Source organism: Aotus nancymaae, unplaced genomic scaffold (genome assembly GCF_030222135.1).
Source record: "Aotus nancymaae isolate 86718 unplaced genomic scaffold, 86718_ANA_hifiasm-v0.15.2.pri h1tg000011l, whole genome shotgun sequence".
Classification (NCBI taxonomy): Eukaryota; Metazoa; Chordata; class Mammalia; order Primates; family Aotidae; genus Aotus; species Aotus nancymaae.
In genome coordinates, this window is record NW_026988422.1 from 31,947,796 (window position 1) to 31,965,932 (window position 18,137).

The 18,137-nt window shown below is 41.2% G+C and overlaps 1 protein-coding gene across 1 annotated transcript; it reads right to left on the bottom strand.

Annotated features, from left to right (window-relative positions):
* Positions 1–259: 259 nt before the first annotated feature.
* TOX4 (TOX high mobility group box family member 4) lies at positions 260–18,061 on the bottom strand. Its single transcript, XM_012466196.2, has 9 exons — positions 17,975–18,061; positions 17,695–17,763; positions 7,561–7,803; positions 6,360–6,620; positions 5,808–6,038; positions 3,733–3,813; positions 2,866–3,615; positions 1,337–1,500; positions 260–692 (listed from the first exon to the last, which is right to left on the bottom strand). Exons 1-9 carry the CDS (start codon positions 17,978–17,980, stop codon positions 632–634), a joined length of 1,866 nt encoding a protein of 621 aa, XP_012321619.2. The 5' UTR covers positions 17,981–18,061; the 3' UTR covers positions 260–631.
* Positions 18,062–18,137: the final 76 nt, after the last annotated feature.

Sequence of the window (18,137 nt, forward strand, 5' to 3'; positions counted from 1 at the left end):
GCGCCATTGCACTCCAGCCTGGGTAACAAGAGCAAAACTCCGGCTCAAAAAAAAAAAAAAAAAAAGAGAAGTAAGAACCTCATGGGTGATACCATTTTCCATGTAGCCCAGTATGCCTGTATTAAAGTTTTGTTCTCAAAGCAGTGTATTGATGTGATAATGGGGAATAACATTTTTTTTTAAGAGGGAACCTTTAATGTAATTTCTTATCCCTTTTAAAATGGATGCACATGGTGGCGTTTTCTCCTAGGCTCAAAGCTGAGTACTCTCCTATCATTTTAATAATATTTTAGGCAAGTCCTATGACAATTACACCAACAAGTTTCTTCAACCCCACCACCACCCCTTATCTCTATGTTTTGCTTGCCCATACGCCCTTCACCCATTCCTCTGCTATTACCACTGGTATTTTTGCTTGTGGTTGAAAGCAAAAAGCATCTCCAGATTACAGCAAATTCAGTGGCCCTGCTCCATAGTGTGGCCTCTGCTGAAGGGAGAAAAGTGGGGAAACATGAATGGCCATCATGGGTTGTGATCAGGCACTACCAGAAGTCCAGCTTGTGTTTCAAAAACAGGCTCTTGGACATGTTCCCAGCAGATAACTCTTCACTGGCTTGGAGAACAGGAAGGACTATTTCACAAACACCACTGTGTTTGAATTTCTAGAGGCTACCCAGGCCAAGAATACATCCCTAAGAGAGAAAAAGACATACACAAACAGAATTATACACAAACAGAATTATAGCCTAGATATATTCTTTTTATCTGTCTTAAACAAATAGGTTCCCAAATAATTTTCTGCAGCATCATAGTGACATAGTATCACATACGAAATATAAGAATTGTCAGAAGTAGAGGGAATGCTGATTTACTGTAGAGGTTTTGAAATAGGAAATAGAAATGCCTTGTCCTATAGCTATAGGTAATTTCCAGGAAAATCTGGGGAGGGGGTAAAATCTTATGAACTTCTCCGATTTCCCTCACAAATAGCAAATTATTGTGTGCTACTATTCCGCTTACCATTTCCCCAAATTCTAATTCCCTAAGTAGTCTGATTTGCACTAAGGATTCAAAAGCTAGTATTTGCATACACTAACAGCTTAATGTACTATCATGTTTTTAAAGAGCATACATAGGTATGTGGTAACTGAAAAATGTGAACTGCTGATTATGTCATCTTTGACTATGTGGCAAATGTAAGGTCTTAAGCAGGGGAGCTTTTCTAGTAGACCAGATAAACAGCAACCTACTCTATTTTATGCTCAAGATTACCATGTTTCCCAATAAAATTAATTTAGCAGTATCTGAATTACAAGAAGGGGAAGGGTAAGCTCACCTGCAGTGCTTCACCACACACTCATTGCTGCAGTATTCATTGTCCCAGTCCTTACTCACAATTGGAGGGTTCTCACAACCAGACCTCACACATCGAGGCTGCGGTGAGAGTGCCACAGGAGACCCACTCACCAATTCAACATCCATCTGAGAAGGAGACTCAACCTACGAAAGGAAGAGAGCATCAAGGTGGATTAGATTGCTCCCTGCCTAGCTAGCTAGCTAGTTAAATTATCTGTAGAAACCAATGAAACAACAGGTATTACAATTCCTCACAATGGGGGTAAAACTGCAGAAGAAGGTGAGTTCTTGGTCTCCCCCTCTGTAGTCCAGCTTCAGAACTTTGCCAAGCAGAATGACATGAAGATTCTTCCCATCAGGAGAAAGCTGGGCATATGCTAATGCTTTTTTCTCCCCTTAAGCCTGGCTAATCAAGTGAAGTAGTGGGAGTGGAAAGGTAGTGGTCTTTTAATTTTAATCTAACCTGTCAATGGCTTTATGCCACACATTAATATTCCTGACAGTATCAAATCAAAAGTAGAGTGTGAATAGAGGCTAAGTCACCTCAAGTAAGTTAGATGAGGGCTATGAGAAGTCAAAATGTGGTGCTGTTAGAAACAGGAAAAAAAAGGGAGATTCATAAAGTTTCCTGCTGAAAGGTTTTTTTGTGTGTGGGTTTTACTCCATCACCAGGCTGGAATGCAGTGGTATGATCTTGGCTCACTGCAACCTCTGTCTCCCCGGGTTCAAGTGATTCTCCTGCCTCAGCCTCCCAAGTAGCTGGGACTACAGGTGCATGCCACCACACCCAGCTAATTTGCATTTTTAGTAGAGTCGGGGTTTCACCATGTTGGACAGGGTGGTCTCGATCTCTTGACCTTGTGGTCCACCCACCTCAGCCTCCCAGAGTGCTGGGATTACAGGTGTGAGCCACTATGCCTGGCCATATTTATGTCTCTTTTAAAAAACAATGGTATGAACCACTTAAAATTTTTTTGCTATATCCCCTGCCCCACACATTTAAAACATCAAGCTTTCAACCTGAGGAAGCTGAAAAAAAAAAAAAAAAGAAAACATCAAGCTAAGAAGGAACTTAAGATCTAGGAGAAATGAAAAGCTTTGTATTTTTAAAGTTTAGGATCCTTGGGTAAACAACTCTGAAAAATAACTTGTTTAGGCTATATCCTGTCTAGTTGAACTACTGTCCTCTGCTTAGTTAAGGAGTGGTCTGGGACAGAAGACTATCTTAATGTGTCTCACTGAAAACACTATGGGTACTGTGGTTGAGACAAGTCACTGTTGCAAGGAACTCCCATCTGCAGGATGTTTTGTGCTCCTGGTTGCTGGGCATTAAATGCTAGTAGCAACCCCCATTTATCTATTTATCTTTCTTCTCCTCCTTCCCTCCCTCCCTTCCTTCCTCACACTCCAAGTTTTTGCTGAAGCAACCCCCATTTTTATTGGGTCAACCAAAAATGTTCTTACACATTTTCACTAGACTAGAAGATAGACTTAAAAACAGACGCTTACCTCAGGAACTACATCTGTGATCATCTCACAGATAGTCTCAGGAGAAGTTGCCTCCACTGTATGGGCCTCAGGGCTGTTGTTCATAGGCCGCTCAGGACTACTTTCCACAGTTGGTGGGACTAAGGTAGTCTGCATTTTCAAAGTGGGTAGAGGTACACTCTTGATCTGCAGAGGAGGTGGCTGTTGCTGTAAATTGATTCGAACTTTCTGAGGTGGAGGCTGTTGCATGGCCTGGAGTGGAGGAGGCTGCTGTAGAATGGTAACTTGCTGCTGAGTCGGGGGCTGTGGCATCTGTTGTAATGGAGGGGGCTGTAGTCGGGGTGGAGGCAGTTGCATAGAAGCAGCAGCAGCAGCAGCTGCTGCTGCCTGCAACACTGATCGAGTGACAATCTGGGCTTGTTGACTGGGCTGGATAGTAGCTGTACTGGTTTGGCCTAGTTGGAGCCCCCGGGAGGTCACCACTGTGGCTGGGATAACAGTAACCATCCCTCCTTGAGACATAGTAATGGAAGAGGGCAACATCTGTTTGGTAATAATCAACTTGGTGATATTGGGCTGACCCCCAGCTCCAGAAGATGCCTGGTTTGCCACATAGGATGAAAGGGTGGAGTTAACAACGATGGATGGGGACAGGGCAGGGGGCTCTATTGTAGCTGGTGCTGGAGATGCTGGGTCAACAGTAGCCATAGGAGGTGGAGAAGGAGTTTGTGATGGTGGTGCTGGATCCAATTCCACTGTTTCCACAGTGGCCTAAAAGACAAAAACAAAAGAAAACAAACACTTGGTGGTATGTGGTATTTACTGCTAACAAACAGTTCCCAAAAATGTCTTACTGGTTTAAATACTCATCTACCCTATCCCTCTTACCTGACACTCCTGGTTGTCTTTGTAAGCAGCTAGAGCCTTCAGATACTCTTTCTTGGCAGCCTCAGTTTTCCGCTTATATACCTGCAAGAAATAGACTTTAAAAAAAAAAAAAAGACTCCCATACTCCTAGGAAAGATTGATAGTTCTGTATTATTTATCAATGAATGACAATTCATCTTAGTCTAATCACTGACAGCCCCTTTCAGTGAATATAATTCTGAAAGCTAACAGTCAAGACAACCTCCACAGCAGACTCACTCCACTGAGCATACCTCTGAAAGCCAACCAATCAACAGGAGTCTTGCAAGAAGAGCTACATTTTAAAGCAAACATCAACCCATGCTCACTTCTGTAACAAAAATAAAGCCTAACCCCAAAACTGTATAAGAACAGTAGTTTGGCTTAGCCTGGGACTCTGTCTAACCAGTTTATTTTCCCTTAAGCAATGTGGTAAATTGTTTGCAAAGATGGCCACAAGACTTTCTCCCATCCTGTATGCCCCTTCCATCAACAGCCATTTCCCCTTCCTTTGAATCTGGGCTAGCTCTAAAAAGTTCTTAAACTCTAAATCCAAAAAAGAAAATGAAAGAAAAAAAAAATAGGCCAGTGCAGTGGCTCACGTCTGTAATCCCAGCACGTTGGGAGGCCAAGGTGGGTGGATCACCCGAGGTCAGGAGTTTAACACCAGCCTGACCACCATGGTAAAACCAGTCTCTACTAAAAATACAAAATTAGTCGGGTGTGGTGGCACATGCCTGTAATTTCAGCTACTTGGGAGGCTGAGAAAGGAGAATCGCTTGAACCTGGGAGGCAGAGGTTGCAGTGAACCAAGATCGCATCATTACACTCCAGCCTGGGCAACCAGAGTAAAACTTCATCTCAAAAAATAAATAAAATAAATAAATAAATAAATAATTCTAAATCCAAACTTGGTAGTGGATTTGAGAGTTAGCCACAGCATATAGCCTATCAAGTAATAGCCTAATTTTATAAATGGGGGAAAAAAAGAGACTTAGAAAAGTTAAATATCTAAAAGTAGAACAAGTATAAGGACGCTAAATATCTAAACAGTAGAAGGATGCTACATGAGGAATTACAGGACACATTATTACTTGAAAGCACATGGAATTTAAAGAACCTGGATTGTGTCTCAACTTTACCAGTTAAAAGTTATATGACCTTTACTCGGCATTGGGCTCCAGTTTCCACCTTAATAGCAGGAAATGGTAGCTATTGTACAGAGTTATTATAAAGATTCAGTGCTTTTATAATAATTATTAATTATTTATTTGAGACAGGGTCGGGTCTTGCTCTGTCACCCAGGCTGGAGTGCAGTGGCACAATCATGGCTCACTGCAGCCTTTATATCCTGGACTCAAGCAATCCTCCCATCTCAGCCTCCATAGCTGAGACCATAGGCACCTGCCACCATGCACAGCTAAGTTTTTGTAGAGACAGGGGTCTCCCTATGTTGCCCAGGTTGGTCTCGAACTCATGGGCTCAAGCTATCCTCCTGCCCTGGCCTCTCAAAATGCTAGGATTAAAGGCATGAGCAACCACACTCAGCCAATTAATAATTTTTAAATAGGTTTTCTGGAGTCAGTATATAGCTGCAACTTCTAAGACAAAGGACGATATATGTGTCATTAACAGCTGATCCTAGATAAGGACATGTAAGAAAGAAGAAAACCTCAGTTTTTATCTCTTTAAAAACTTCTGGAACAGGCCAGGCACGGTGGCTCACGCCTATAATTCTAGCACTTTGGGAGGCCAAGGTGGGCGGATCACGAGGTCAGGAGTTTGAGAACAAGCCTGGCCAACATGGTGAAACCTCATCAATACTGAAAATACAAAAATTAGCCGGGCATGATGGCACATACCTGTAATCCCAGCTACTCGGGAGGCTGAGGGAGGAGAATCGCCTGTACCTGGGAGGTGGAGGTTGCAGTGACCCAAGATCATGCTATGCACTCCACTCTGGGTGACAGAGCGAGACTACATCTCAAAAATAACAAAAAACAACAACCACAAAAACTTCTGGAACATTCACTACTAGTTCCTCAATATTTGCTCACCTGTTTTTGCTCCTCTCCAAGACTATCCCACATGGAGGCTACAATTTTTGAAACCTCGCCAAAAGTGGCATTAGGATTCTGTCCCTTGATGGCAGCCTGTGTATCACGAAAGAATAAAGCATATGCTGAAACTGGTTTCTGAGGTTCATTAGGATCTTTCTTTTTTCTCTTCTTTGGGGCCTTCTGCTTTTTCCCTGCCTCCACCACCACTGTCTTCTGGGTGGGAAGTTGCTGTAGGGGAGAAAAGAGAGAGAATTACATAATGGACAATGAGAAGTATTATGTCTGGAAACTAGCTAACGTATGGAATTTTCAGAAATGCTAAAAATTGTGGTAATAGCATTAAAAGACATTAATCAAGTATGGAGAACCAATAAGAATAGGAATTGAGAGGAGAATTATAAACTGGGAATTGGGAGGTGGAACCCCATACCCAGCAAAGAGCAGAGGAGATGGCAGGGCAGGGGTAAAGAATACTGATTAAGCTCTGTATGCCTAGAGTTTTATCCTAGACTATCACAGCAGAGTTGATTTTGACAGGGAATGCCTCACCCTCCGGAAATCCTCAACACCATCCTCGTGAAGTGAACTAGTAGGTGAAGGGGTGGTTGAAAGACGATCTTCAGGTGACTGGGCAGGTGGCAGGATGGTGCCACCCCCTAAGCTCAAACCCAGTTGGGAACTCAGTTCTGACTGATCAATGGTGGTCAACTGGCTATGCCCCATCAAGCCAGATGTCATGTCTGTCATTGGTACATCAATTGTAACAGGTGGGTTGGCACTATACTGAGTTCCTATAGAGTGGTCCAAGTCCTGAGAGAAGCAGAAGGACTAATTAAACACTAAATATATTAAAAAAACACTTTTCCCCCCTGAATTTAGGACATCTTATAAATTCCCTGCCTACCTAGACTGTATCATTTAAACTACAAAACATCAAATAACTTGTCTTCATATAAACCATATTAAGCAAAAACAAAAATATTTTTAAAAACTAAGCTTTTTTAAAAAGCACAGAAATTAATGAATTTACTTCTTTGTACTCAAAAGAAGAAATAAAAATAATCAGAGAAGTCGTACCGTTGGATAAGTTAAACAGCAATCAACTTATTCAGTAATCTATAGGTAGTGACAACACACCAAGTAAAGAAAAACTTCCTGTCTGTACACTCCCAAAAGCTTTTAAAATTGCAATATACAGGCAATCAGCATAAATAAGCCCCTTATTACAGAAATTTGGCATCAAATATAGAGTATGAAGATGTTCTACTGCTGAGATGTGCTGGAAGCCCAGCATACTGATTTATATCACATACTAATCCACAATTAATACTCTATTTGGCTCAGACCTTTAAAAAAAAAAAAAAAAAAAAGCTCTGTTCTTTGTGTTAGCTTCTCAACATGGTTCAGACCATTTTTGAATAAATCCCTCCATGTGCCAGCTATCACACTCAAATTTGAATCCTAGGATTTAAAGGCCATAATAAAAGCAGAAAACACTTTTTCCCAAAAACCACAATAAATAATTTTCAAACCAGATGTTGTACAATTTTAAATTATTTTTCAAGTAAAATCTACCTACATGGTAAATTTCATTTATTCAAGTGAAATTAAATCTTAGCTGGTGAGGCTTTAGCCACAAGAATGAGAAACAAGTAATACCCAAGTGGAGTATGGAATAAAGAGTAACTTTTGTCTCCTCTAATGCCATGCCCATTAGCTGGGGTAAGCCTGACAATGTCTTGCCCCTTACCATGGTCAAGCCCCCACTCAGGAGCCCCCCGCCCTGCTCCATCAAGCCATGGGTCATGCCCACAGGCATGTCCAATGTCTGGACCCCATACTGGGCTGAAAAACTGCCATCCTGTGAAGAGGAAGGGTCTGCCAGGTCATCAAAGTGGCCAACCACATCTGAGACAGCCAATGAGGGATCAGAATCCAAGGAGATAGGTGGGATTTCAAATTCTTCATCACCCAAGCTTGGTGTATGGAATGTCTGTAGAAGAAAAAAGGGGGAAGAGAATTAGTGAAAAGAGGAGAACTGGCATACTAAAAGTGAACATATTAGGGTACTAGAGATTCTCAGGGTACATTTTTTCTGCTTAGGATCCTATTTTGTAATCAATTTCTTAGGACCTATTTAATTTTACAAATCTCTCCTCTTTCTAATACTCTTGGTCATCTGGTACATTCAAGGGGGCTAACAGTCACAATTTTCAATTCTGTTTTTTTTTTTTTTTTTTTTGAGACAGAGTCACACTGTCACCCAGTGGCATGATCTCAGCTCACTGCAACCTCCGCCTCCCAGGTTCAAGCGATTCTCCTGCCTCAGCCTCCTGAGTAGCTGGGATTACAGGCGTGTGCCACCACGCCAGGCTAATTTTTGTATTTTTAGCAGAGATGGGGTTTCACCATGTTGGTCAGGCTGGTCTTGAACTCCTGACTTCAAGTGATCCACCTGCCTTGGCCTCCCAAAGTGCTGGGATTATAGGCATGAGCCATCACGCCTGGCAATTTTCAATTCTTGTATCTCTTTTCTACCATTACCATCTCTGTTGTCCTAAATTATGCCTATTGGTTTAATGAATAATTCTTTCAGTACCATTACTTAGGATATAGCCTTTATAACTTGTTTATCTATGATCCTTGACATCTCTCTAAAGATTCTAATAGAGAACAGTTAGTTTCACAATTATTACACCTAAACTGTTAGGCCACAGAAATTCATCGTTAGCCAGCCAATTATACTTTGTTGTTTTAGGTTCCTTTCAAATGGATGCTAAAATGTACTGTCATGGGAACTTTATCCCCCTCTAACATATTTGCACTTAGAGTTTCCTACCTCTTCTCCACTTTAGAAATTATAATGTTAACAACAAATAGATTCCCATTTGTATAGGATTTTCAGAAAATCTCAACAATGCCAACAATGCTAGTCTTTCTCTGATGAAGCTTCTCTCTAAGAGAGGAAGAAAAGGATTACTCCAGCTGGCTAAAGACTCAATCCCTTCCTCTGAGTCCAACTAGGTCAAGAATACATTCTTCCTCTTCTGAATGAGGCCACCCACCATTCATGGAGCTAACAGACCAATGTCTAAGATATGTTAACTGCTATGGTTCTGTTTTGACACTAAAATCTAAATGGAGGCATTTATAGCAATAAATAATTATAAATAATAGCAAGAAACTGCTGTCAGAGAGACCTGGAACAAGTTTTCTTCATCTGTAAAATGGGAATTATAATAGTAATCCCCTTATATGGTTATTATGAGGGTAAGTGAGATTTAGTGCATAAAAGCTTAGCACATTGCTTAATACATATAATGGCTTAATAACCATGATTAACCATTGTTATGAATGATAATATCCTAATAACAATTACTCCTCCACCTGTCTCAACCAATTATCACAGATAATTGGAATTTTACAAACTTTAAATTCTATCAAACACCAGCATAGTAAATATAAACTGATTCAGATCAAATTCAATAGGTACCCACATTTTTTCATAACTGAAAATGCATTATTTTCATAACTGAACAATGCATTCTTTAAATAGAGTTCCTAAAGTTTCTTTTTTTTGAGATGGGGGTCTTGCTCTGTCACCCAGGCTGGTCTGGAACTCCTGGCTCAAGCAAGCCCCCAGCCCCAGCCTCCCAAGTAGCTGGGACTACAGGCATGTGCTACCACACTCAGATAATTTTAAAAACTTTTTGCAGAGATGAGCTCTATCTGTGTTACCCAGGCTGGTCTTGAACTCCTGGGCTCAAGTGATCCTATGGCCTTGGCCTCCAAAGTGCTAGGCTTACAGACCTCAAGGTTCCTCTAGATTCTGAAAGGTTCTTTTCACATTATGACCATTTCTGTTTTTTTTTTTTCGAGATAGAGTCTCCTTTGTCAGCCATGATAAAGTGCAGTGGCACAATCTTACCGCAACCTCTGCCTCCCGGGTTCAAGTGATTCTCCCACCTCAGCCTCCCAAGTAGCTGATACTACAGGTGCATGCCACCTCACTAGGCTAATTCTTCAATTTTTTTGTAGAGATTGGGTCTGACCATATTGCCCAGACTGGTCTTGAACTCCTGGCCTCAAGCCATCACCCTGCCTTGGCCTCCCAAACTGCTGGGATTACAGGCATGAGCCACAGAGCTCAGCCTCCAATTCTGGTTTAATGAAGACATTACGCTGGGAGCAGTGGCTCATGCCTATAATCCCAGCTGGGCGGATCACATGAGGCCAGGAGCTTGAGACCAGCCTGGCCAACACAGTGAAACCCCTCTCTATTAAAAGAACAAAGTTAGTTGGGCATGGTGGCACACACCTATAATCCCAGCTACTCAAGAGGCTAAGGCATGAGGATCACTTTAACTCAGGAGTTGGAGGTTGCAATGAGCCAAGATTGTGCCACTGCACTCCAGCCTGGGCAACGGAGTGAGACTCTGTCTCCAAAACATAAAAGTAAAATAAAAGGCATTGCTAGAGAGAAAATTTCCAGCTAGCAGAAACCAGGGAGAAGAAAGTATGTCTCTGAAATGCCCAATCTCTCTGAATCACATTTGTAAAAGTTTCCTAAGAGACAAAAAGATATGTATACAGTTTCATTTCTGTATTTTCCTTCTCCTTACTATTTTGCTTGGTATAGTAAAAATTTGGTCGTTGTTTGAGATATAAGTAGCACGTGGAGCATAAGAACAGGCAGTTCTCAGCCAGCCACGATAGCTCATACCTGTAATCCCAGCACTTACGGAAGCCGAGGTGGGCAGATCACTTGAAGTCAGGCTTCGGGACCAGCCTGGCCAATATGAAAAACCCCATCTCTACTAAAAATACAAAAATTAGCTGGGTGTGGTAGCATGTGCCTGTAATCCCAGCTACTCAAGTGGCTGAGGCATGAGAATCGCTTGAACTCTGGGAGTTGGAGGCTGCAGTGAGCCAAGATCATGCCACTGCACTCCAGTCTGGATAACGGAGCAAGACTATTTCTTTCTCTCTCTCTCTCTCTCTCTCTCTCTCTCTCTCTCTCACACACACACACACACATACACACACACCCCAACACCAAAAATACCAGGACACAACAACAACAACAAAAATACCAGGCAGTTCTTCATGGGAAAAACTGAACTTTCCCCAAGAACTGAAATTTTCTCATTAGTACACAAACCATGCATTTATGTATGTTGTGTGTGTTTTGTTTCTTTTTAATTTTTTATTTTGAGACAGGGTCTTACCCTGTCACCCAGATTGAGTGCATGGCTCCATCATCACTCACTGCAGCCTTGAACTCTTGATCTCAACTGATCTTACCACCTTGGCCTCCCAACGTTCTACGATTACAGGTATAAGCCATTGTGTCTGGCCCATAATTTTTGTTATTGTGTGGACGTTTTAACTTCCAGTCCATAATTCTTCATGAAACTTCAGTTTAGGTTTACATGAGCAATCTTTTAGGTAGAGGGTACGAAGATTTTTATCAAATTTTCGTACAAAGAAAAAAAGTTATAGGAACAGAAAGAAGGATCAAAGGAAATATTTACTGTACTAGACTAACAGTAAAATAGTAGTGTCCAAGTTTTTTAAGATACAGACTGCTTTGGCAAAGCAAAGATGCCTATCCTTTTCTGCTTACAAAACAGCAACTTTGTCAGGATATTAAAAAAAGATAGTACTTGTTAATGAGGACCCCAAAATGATAAAAATTCATATCCAAAACAAGGGACCAGTGTTCTACAAGTGACTACCCCTCATAAACCATCTGAATACTCTCCTTGTACACTAAAACATTAGACATGGCTACGTAAAATGAACTGAACAATGATAAAAAAAAGTTAGACATGGAGAGATTCCATTATGTAGGATCAACAAGGTATTCTTTCTACACACAACCCCTTGGGATGTGGAAAAGCTTTGTTATTCAGTACCTATGGCTTTCATGGTGGTTTTCTAGGTTCTGTTTTATTTCTTCCTTTAATGACTAGATAACTGCAATTATCAAGAATACAGAGGATAAAAAAAAATAAGGGTAAACCACATGCTATCATAAAAACAGAGATTCACTAAAAACTTTCACTACAAATGATCTATAAAATTATGGGTAAAATCCAATAATGAATATCTAAAGTTATTTTATTTTACTGCATCTATTACATAACCAGATCACACTCTTCACACTCTGGACTGTTAAATATAAAACAAAGCTGAAACGGTAGCAAATATTAGAAAGAAGTGGTTTGAACACAGAAAGAGAAAACAGGAACATGATATGCAGTTACCTTCTAACTTAGCTTTCCTTTCTTTCTCTGTCCAATTCCTGGGCCATTTTGAGGGAAGGGCTGGTTTGGGAATTACAGTTTATAAGCCAAGATGCTTAGATACATAGAGAACCAAAAAAATCAAAAATACCATTCCCCTCCCTTTTTTCATTCTCTGATACCAAAACACACAATCTATTATTTCTTTAGCTTATTGTATAGGTTAGTTATTTTAGAGAAATTTATTTTAATCCAACACCTATTTATTCAACAACACACTGGCACTATGGGTCAATGAAATAACTCTTCTTAAAAACTGATGTAGTGAAAATTTTCCCTATTTACCATGAAATAATGAACTAGTTATATGTTATAGGTACTACTTTTCCTAATGAAGGATAGGTACCTTTATGCCTAATTGGCCTAATTATTTCCCCAGTGTGCTCTAAGCATAACACCACTATATAAGAGCCAGCCTGAAAAAGAGAAACAGAAAGATTAAATTGCCTTCAGATGATATAGAACTTTCCTATCTCAGGCAATACTATCTCTAGACAGCTACTCTTTTGAAATTATTACTATTTCTTATTTCACTGATATATAACTCATGTAAGGTACATAAATTTTAAGTATATAGGTCAATGGATGTTTTACATATGCAAACATCCAAGTAATCACTATCCAGATCAAAGATGCAGAACACTTCCTTGTGCCCCTTTCCAGTGAATACTTCCTTCCCTTCACAACAGGTATCACCATTTTAATCCCTTCACAACAGGTAACATCATTTTGACAGTTCAGTTCAGTTTTGCCTATTCTTGACCCTCATTTAAAAATATGAATTAATGCCGGGCACGGTGGCTAGTAATCTCAGCACTTTGGGAGGCCAAGGCAGGTGGATCACGAGGTAAGATGTTTGAGACCAGCCTGACCAACATGGTGAAACTCCATCTCTACTAAAAATACAAAAATTAGCTGGGCGTGGTGGTATGTGCCTGTAATCCCAGCTACTCAGGAGGCTGAGCAGGAGAATCACTTGAACCTGGGAGGCGGAGGTTGCAGTGAGATTGCGCACCTGCAATTACAGCCTGGGGACAGAGCGAGACTCCATCTCAAAAAAAAAAAAAAAAAAAAAGAGAACTAATATAGTGTCTAATATTTTATGTCTGTCTTCTTTTACTGAATATTTTTTAGATCATCCAATTCCATTTATCATTTCATTTTTTATTGCTGTGTGTATTCCTTTTCACAAATATACCATTTTTTTTCTGTTGATAGACATTTGGGATATTTTCAGGGTTTTGCTATTAAGAATAAAGTTGCTGTGAACATTTCTGGTGAACATATGCAATCATTTCTATTGTGTACATATCATGGAGTGGAATTTACCTGGTCACAAGTTAGGCATGTGTTTACCTTCAGTAGGTACTACTAAAGAACCTGCCAGTACTGCTAGTTTTCCAGTGGCTGCATTAATTTACACTCACTAGCAATAATTAAGTTATCCACATTCACTGGGAGCAATGGCTCACAGCTAAAATCCCAGCACTTTGGAAGGCAGAGACAGGTGGATCACTTGAAGTCAGGAGTTCAAGACCAGCCTGGCTAACATGGTGAAAACCTGTCTCTACCAAAAAATACAAAAATTAGCTGGATGTGGTGGTGCATGCCTGTAATCCCAGCTACTCAGGAGGCTAAGGCACAAGAACTGCTTGAACCTGGGAGGTGGAGGTTGCAGTGAGTCAGTATCAGGCCACTGCACTCCCACCTGGGCAACAAGGCAAGACTGCATCTCAAAAAAAAAAAAAAAAAAAGAGTTATTCACATCCTTGCCAACTCTTGAAATGGTCAGTCTTTTTAATTTTAACCATTCTGGTGGTTGTGCAATGGTATCTTACAATAATTTTAACTGGCATTTATTTCCCTGATGAGTGATGATGATACTTTTTCATATAGTTACTGGCAATTTGGAAATTTTTTTTGTGAAGTAACTGTTCAAATATTTTACCTCCTTTTAAATTGAATTCTTTTACTCTGAAGAAGTACTTGATATATTCTGAATATGAGTTAGATATATGTATTGTAAATATCTTCTCCCAGTCTGTGGAATGCCTCTTTGTTAATCATGTTTTTTCATGAAAAGAAGTTCCTAATTTCAGTGAAGTCCAACTACTCAATTTTTTCATGGTTAATAGTTTTTATGGGTAACTACTTTTTTGGGGGGAGGTTCAGCAAAGTCTAAAAATTTCCCCTCTTGTAAAAAATTTTTTTAAAAATATTACCTTTACCTACTTCTAATATATATTTGAGATGGCTCACAGTAAAACCATAATCCCATTAAAATAAAAGTTATAAAACAACCATTACCACCACTACCAAGGGAAAGAGAAGGCGTAGAAGCTGTAATAAGAACGTGGAGAACTGTTAACAATGACAGGAGCCTTAGGCAAAAGGAAGCTACTGAAACTGAGCCTAAAACTTAGCTATCAGCTTCTTGGCAAATAAAATAAAATAAGATTTCTTAAGTCACAAAAACAAAAACAAAGAACAGATTGAAACCTGAAAAGTTTCTTTCTTTTTCATTATAATATTACCTATTAATACTTTAAATTTGCTTTTCTTCACTACACGCCATGATTCAAGAAAAGTTTCTTGATGTAAAAGGGAACCACTTCTGGTCAGGCATGGTAGCTCACACCTATAATTCTAGCATTTTGGGAGGCTGAGGTGGTTGGATCTCTTGAGCCTGGGAATTTGAGACCAGCCTGGCAACATGGTGAGATCCCGTCTCTACTAAAAATAAGAAGGCCAGGTGTGGTGGCTCACACCTGTAATCCCAGCACTTTGGGAGGCTAAGGCAGGCTAAGGCAGGTGGATCATGAGGTCAGGAGTTCAAGACCAGCCCGGCCAACATGGTGAAACCCCTGCCTCTACTAAGAATACAAAAAAATTAGCTGGTCGTGGTGGCACAGGCCCGTAATCCTAGCTACTCAGGAGGCTGAGGCAGGAGAATTGATTGAACCTTGGAAGTGGAGGTTGCAGTGAGCTGAGATCGCACCACTGCACTCCCTCCAGCCTGGGTGACAGAGCAAGACTCCATCTCAGGAAAAAAAAAAAAAAAAAAAAGCAAAAAGTAATCACTTTTTATGTGGTTACCTCTTCATAAAAGGGGTACAGAATTAAAAACAGTGGGTAAACTTGAAAGCTACTTGTATAATTTTAAAATGGACTTTCGCATGAATGAGGCCAATGTAAAATTTATAATACCACTCTAAATAACAAAATTTAACCTGTGGAGACCTGATTGAGGAGAAATTGGAACTTTCATGCAGGTAAGTCCAATGTGAGATTTCCAACACTCAAATAATGAAATTTAAAAATGGAGATCTCACTCACAAGAAACTGGCAACTGAGAGTGCAAAGCACCAAGCAGATTTTAGCTGTTATTTTAATAATTTTATTTATTTATTTATTTATTTATTTTTTATAAAGACGGGGTTTCACCATGTTGATCAGGCTGGTCTTGAACTTCCAACCTCAGGTGATCCGCCCACCTTGGCCTCCAAAGAGCTTGGATTACAGGCGTAAGCCACCACGCCCGGCAATTTTAATAAATTAATTACTATTATTTTTAAAACAGAGACAGAGTTTCATCACGTTGCCCAACCTGGTCTAGAACTCCTGGGCTCAAACAATTCTCCTGCATCAGCCTCCCATAGGGTTGGGATTACTGGCATGAGCCACTGTGCTGGGCCCAGATTTCAGTTTTATATCACTTATAAGTTTGCTGCATACTAGATTTACATTTACCCTGCTTATGAGAATAATAAGTAATACCAACAAAAAAAGTTAAACTAGCGCCTAGGCACGGTGGCTCACGCCTGTAACAGCACTTTGGGAAGCTGAGGCAGGTGGATCACTTCAGGCCAGTAGTTCAAGACCAGCCTCGGCAACATGGCGAAACTCCCATCTCTACTAAAATACAATAATAATAATAATAATTAGCTGGGCCTGGTCTCAAACGCCTGTAGTCCCAGCTACTTTGGGAGGTTGAGGCAGGAGAATCACTTAAGCCTGGGAGGCAGAGGCTGTAGTGAGCCAAGACTGTGCCACTGCACTCCAGCCTGGGCTACAGGGAGACACTGTCTCAAAAAAAAAAAAAATTTTAAACTAGCAACTGCTCCTTATCAACCCAATTTTCATCCATGAAAACGTTAGGATTATAGGATAAGCCCATGAGACAGCCATGACAATTCTTGGTACAAAAAAACAGATGCAAATGGTCCACATCAGTTTTGAGAATAAATATAAATATCCTCAAAAAATGGCAGATGGTTCAAAACTTCATTTTCTCAAAGACAGAAATTTTTGTCTGTTCCACCTTTCTCTTTTGCCACCCCTAAACAAGTGATACGTATCTATATTATGAAAATATTTCTTTCCTTTTTTATTTTTTTGAGACGGAGTCTCACTCAGCTGCAACCACCGTCTCCTGGGTTTAAACAATTCTCCCGACTCAGCCTCCCAAGTAGCTGGGATTATAGACACCCGCCATCATACCCAGCTAATTTTTGTATTTTAGCAGAGACGGGGTTTCACCATGTTGGCCAGGCTGGTCTTGAACTCCTGACCTCATGTGACCCACCTGCCTCGGCCTCCCAAAGTGCTAGGATTACAGGCGTGAGCCACCGGGCCCGGCTCTATGACAGTATTTCATCAAAATTTTTTCACTAATACTTTAGGGCTTCATCATAACCTTTAATCCTATTTTAAAACATCATAAGAGACTATTATTACAGCTGTTTGACAGCTGGGGAAACTGACATACAAAGATGAAGTATTCTGCCCAAAGTTAAGTCATTGGCAAACTGAAACACATGTCGTACTCAACTCTTTTTATGTTCTCTAGCAGCTATTTCCTTTCCTCCTGGCATTAGCAAAACAAGCTGACCTGTGTACGTAAAGGTAACTACAAAATTTTTATCAAAGTGGAAATTTAGGCCGGGCGCGGTGGCACAGGCCTGTAATCTCAGCTACTAGGGAGGCTGAGGCAGGAGAATCGCTTGAACCCGGGAGGCGGAAGTTGCAGCGAGCCGAGATCGCGCGACTGCACTCCAGCCTGGCAACGGAGCGAGACTCCCGTCTCAAAAAAATAAATAAATAAATAAAGTAGGAAATTTAAATGAAATAAAATTTAAAAGACCCCTTTAACAGAGTTCGTTTCAAGAATGAACACATGTTGTCCACGGTTAACCCTCTGCTAGGTAAGCTCTTCCCCTTACCCCAATTTCTTCAGCTGAAAAATTTTCTTCCTACTGGGACCCCTCAAGATTGTGGTAGCTATTTCCTCCCCAAAGAAAAGAGACAATTCCACTGTCTTCTAATTCAGAATAACTTTCCTCTTTAAGTAAGTTATCTCTTTCCAATACTCTGCTTTTCTGATGACAGCAACTTCCAAGAACTTCCCCAGATAGTCCCCAACAGGCTCTAGAAGCAGCTGCCACTTTTCTCTAAACACCAATTGCGGCCCTTGGTTCCCAGCCCACGTCTCTGGAGTCCGTGCTCTCCTCCCCACCACCCTACCCCACGGCTGCCTCAGGCCCTCTCCCCACACGGCGTCGGCAGCTCTTGCTCACCTCGGCCCCTGACAGAAAGGGGTGCGAAGGTCCTGTGATCGTCAGGTAATTGTCATTTCCTCCGGGAAACTGGAAACCAAAAGAAAGCCGCAGGGATAAGTTAGGGGGAGCAGAGAGTTAGCCGGGAGCGATGGCTTCTGACCCTGACATTCTGACAACACTCCCCAAACCCCGCTCTCTCTCCTCTCCCGTCAGTCGCCTCTCCGCCCGGCTTCCCGTCTCTGCTTCAACCCGGTCGGCCGCGTTCTCTCTCTAGCCTTCTAAGCGATCAGTTTCCTACCTCCATCTTCACACAACCGCTACCACCGACTCAGACCCTCATCGCTCCCACCGCCCCCACTGGACACGGAACTGCCGTCACTTCCGCAAGGACGTGAGTTACTCTCTGCTGATTGGAAGGAGCGCCGTGGGGCTTCAGCGAGTGAGGCGCTGAGCTGTCGCCC

What these genes read in the sequence shown, in the direction of transcription:
- TOX4 (XM_012466196.2), bottom strand. An exon ending in CCTTTCTGTCAGGGGCCGAG is followed by an intron (nt 7,804 to 17,694) that starts GTGAGCAAGAGC and finishes TTTCTTCTACAG; the next exon opens with ACATTCCATACACCAAGCTT. An exon ending in AAGACAACCAGGAGTGTCAG is followed by an intron (nt 3,616 to 3,732) that starts GTAAGAGGGATA and finishes TTTGTCTTTTAG; the next exon opens with GCCACTGTGGAAACAGTGGA.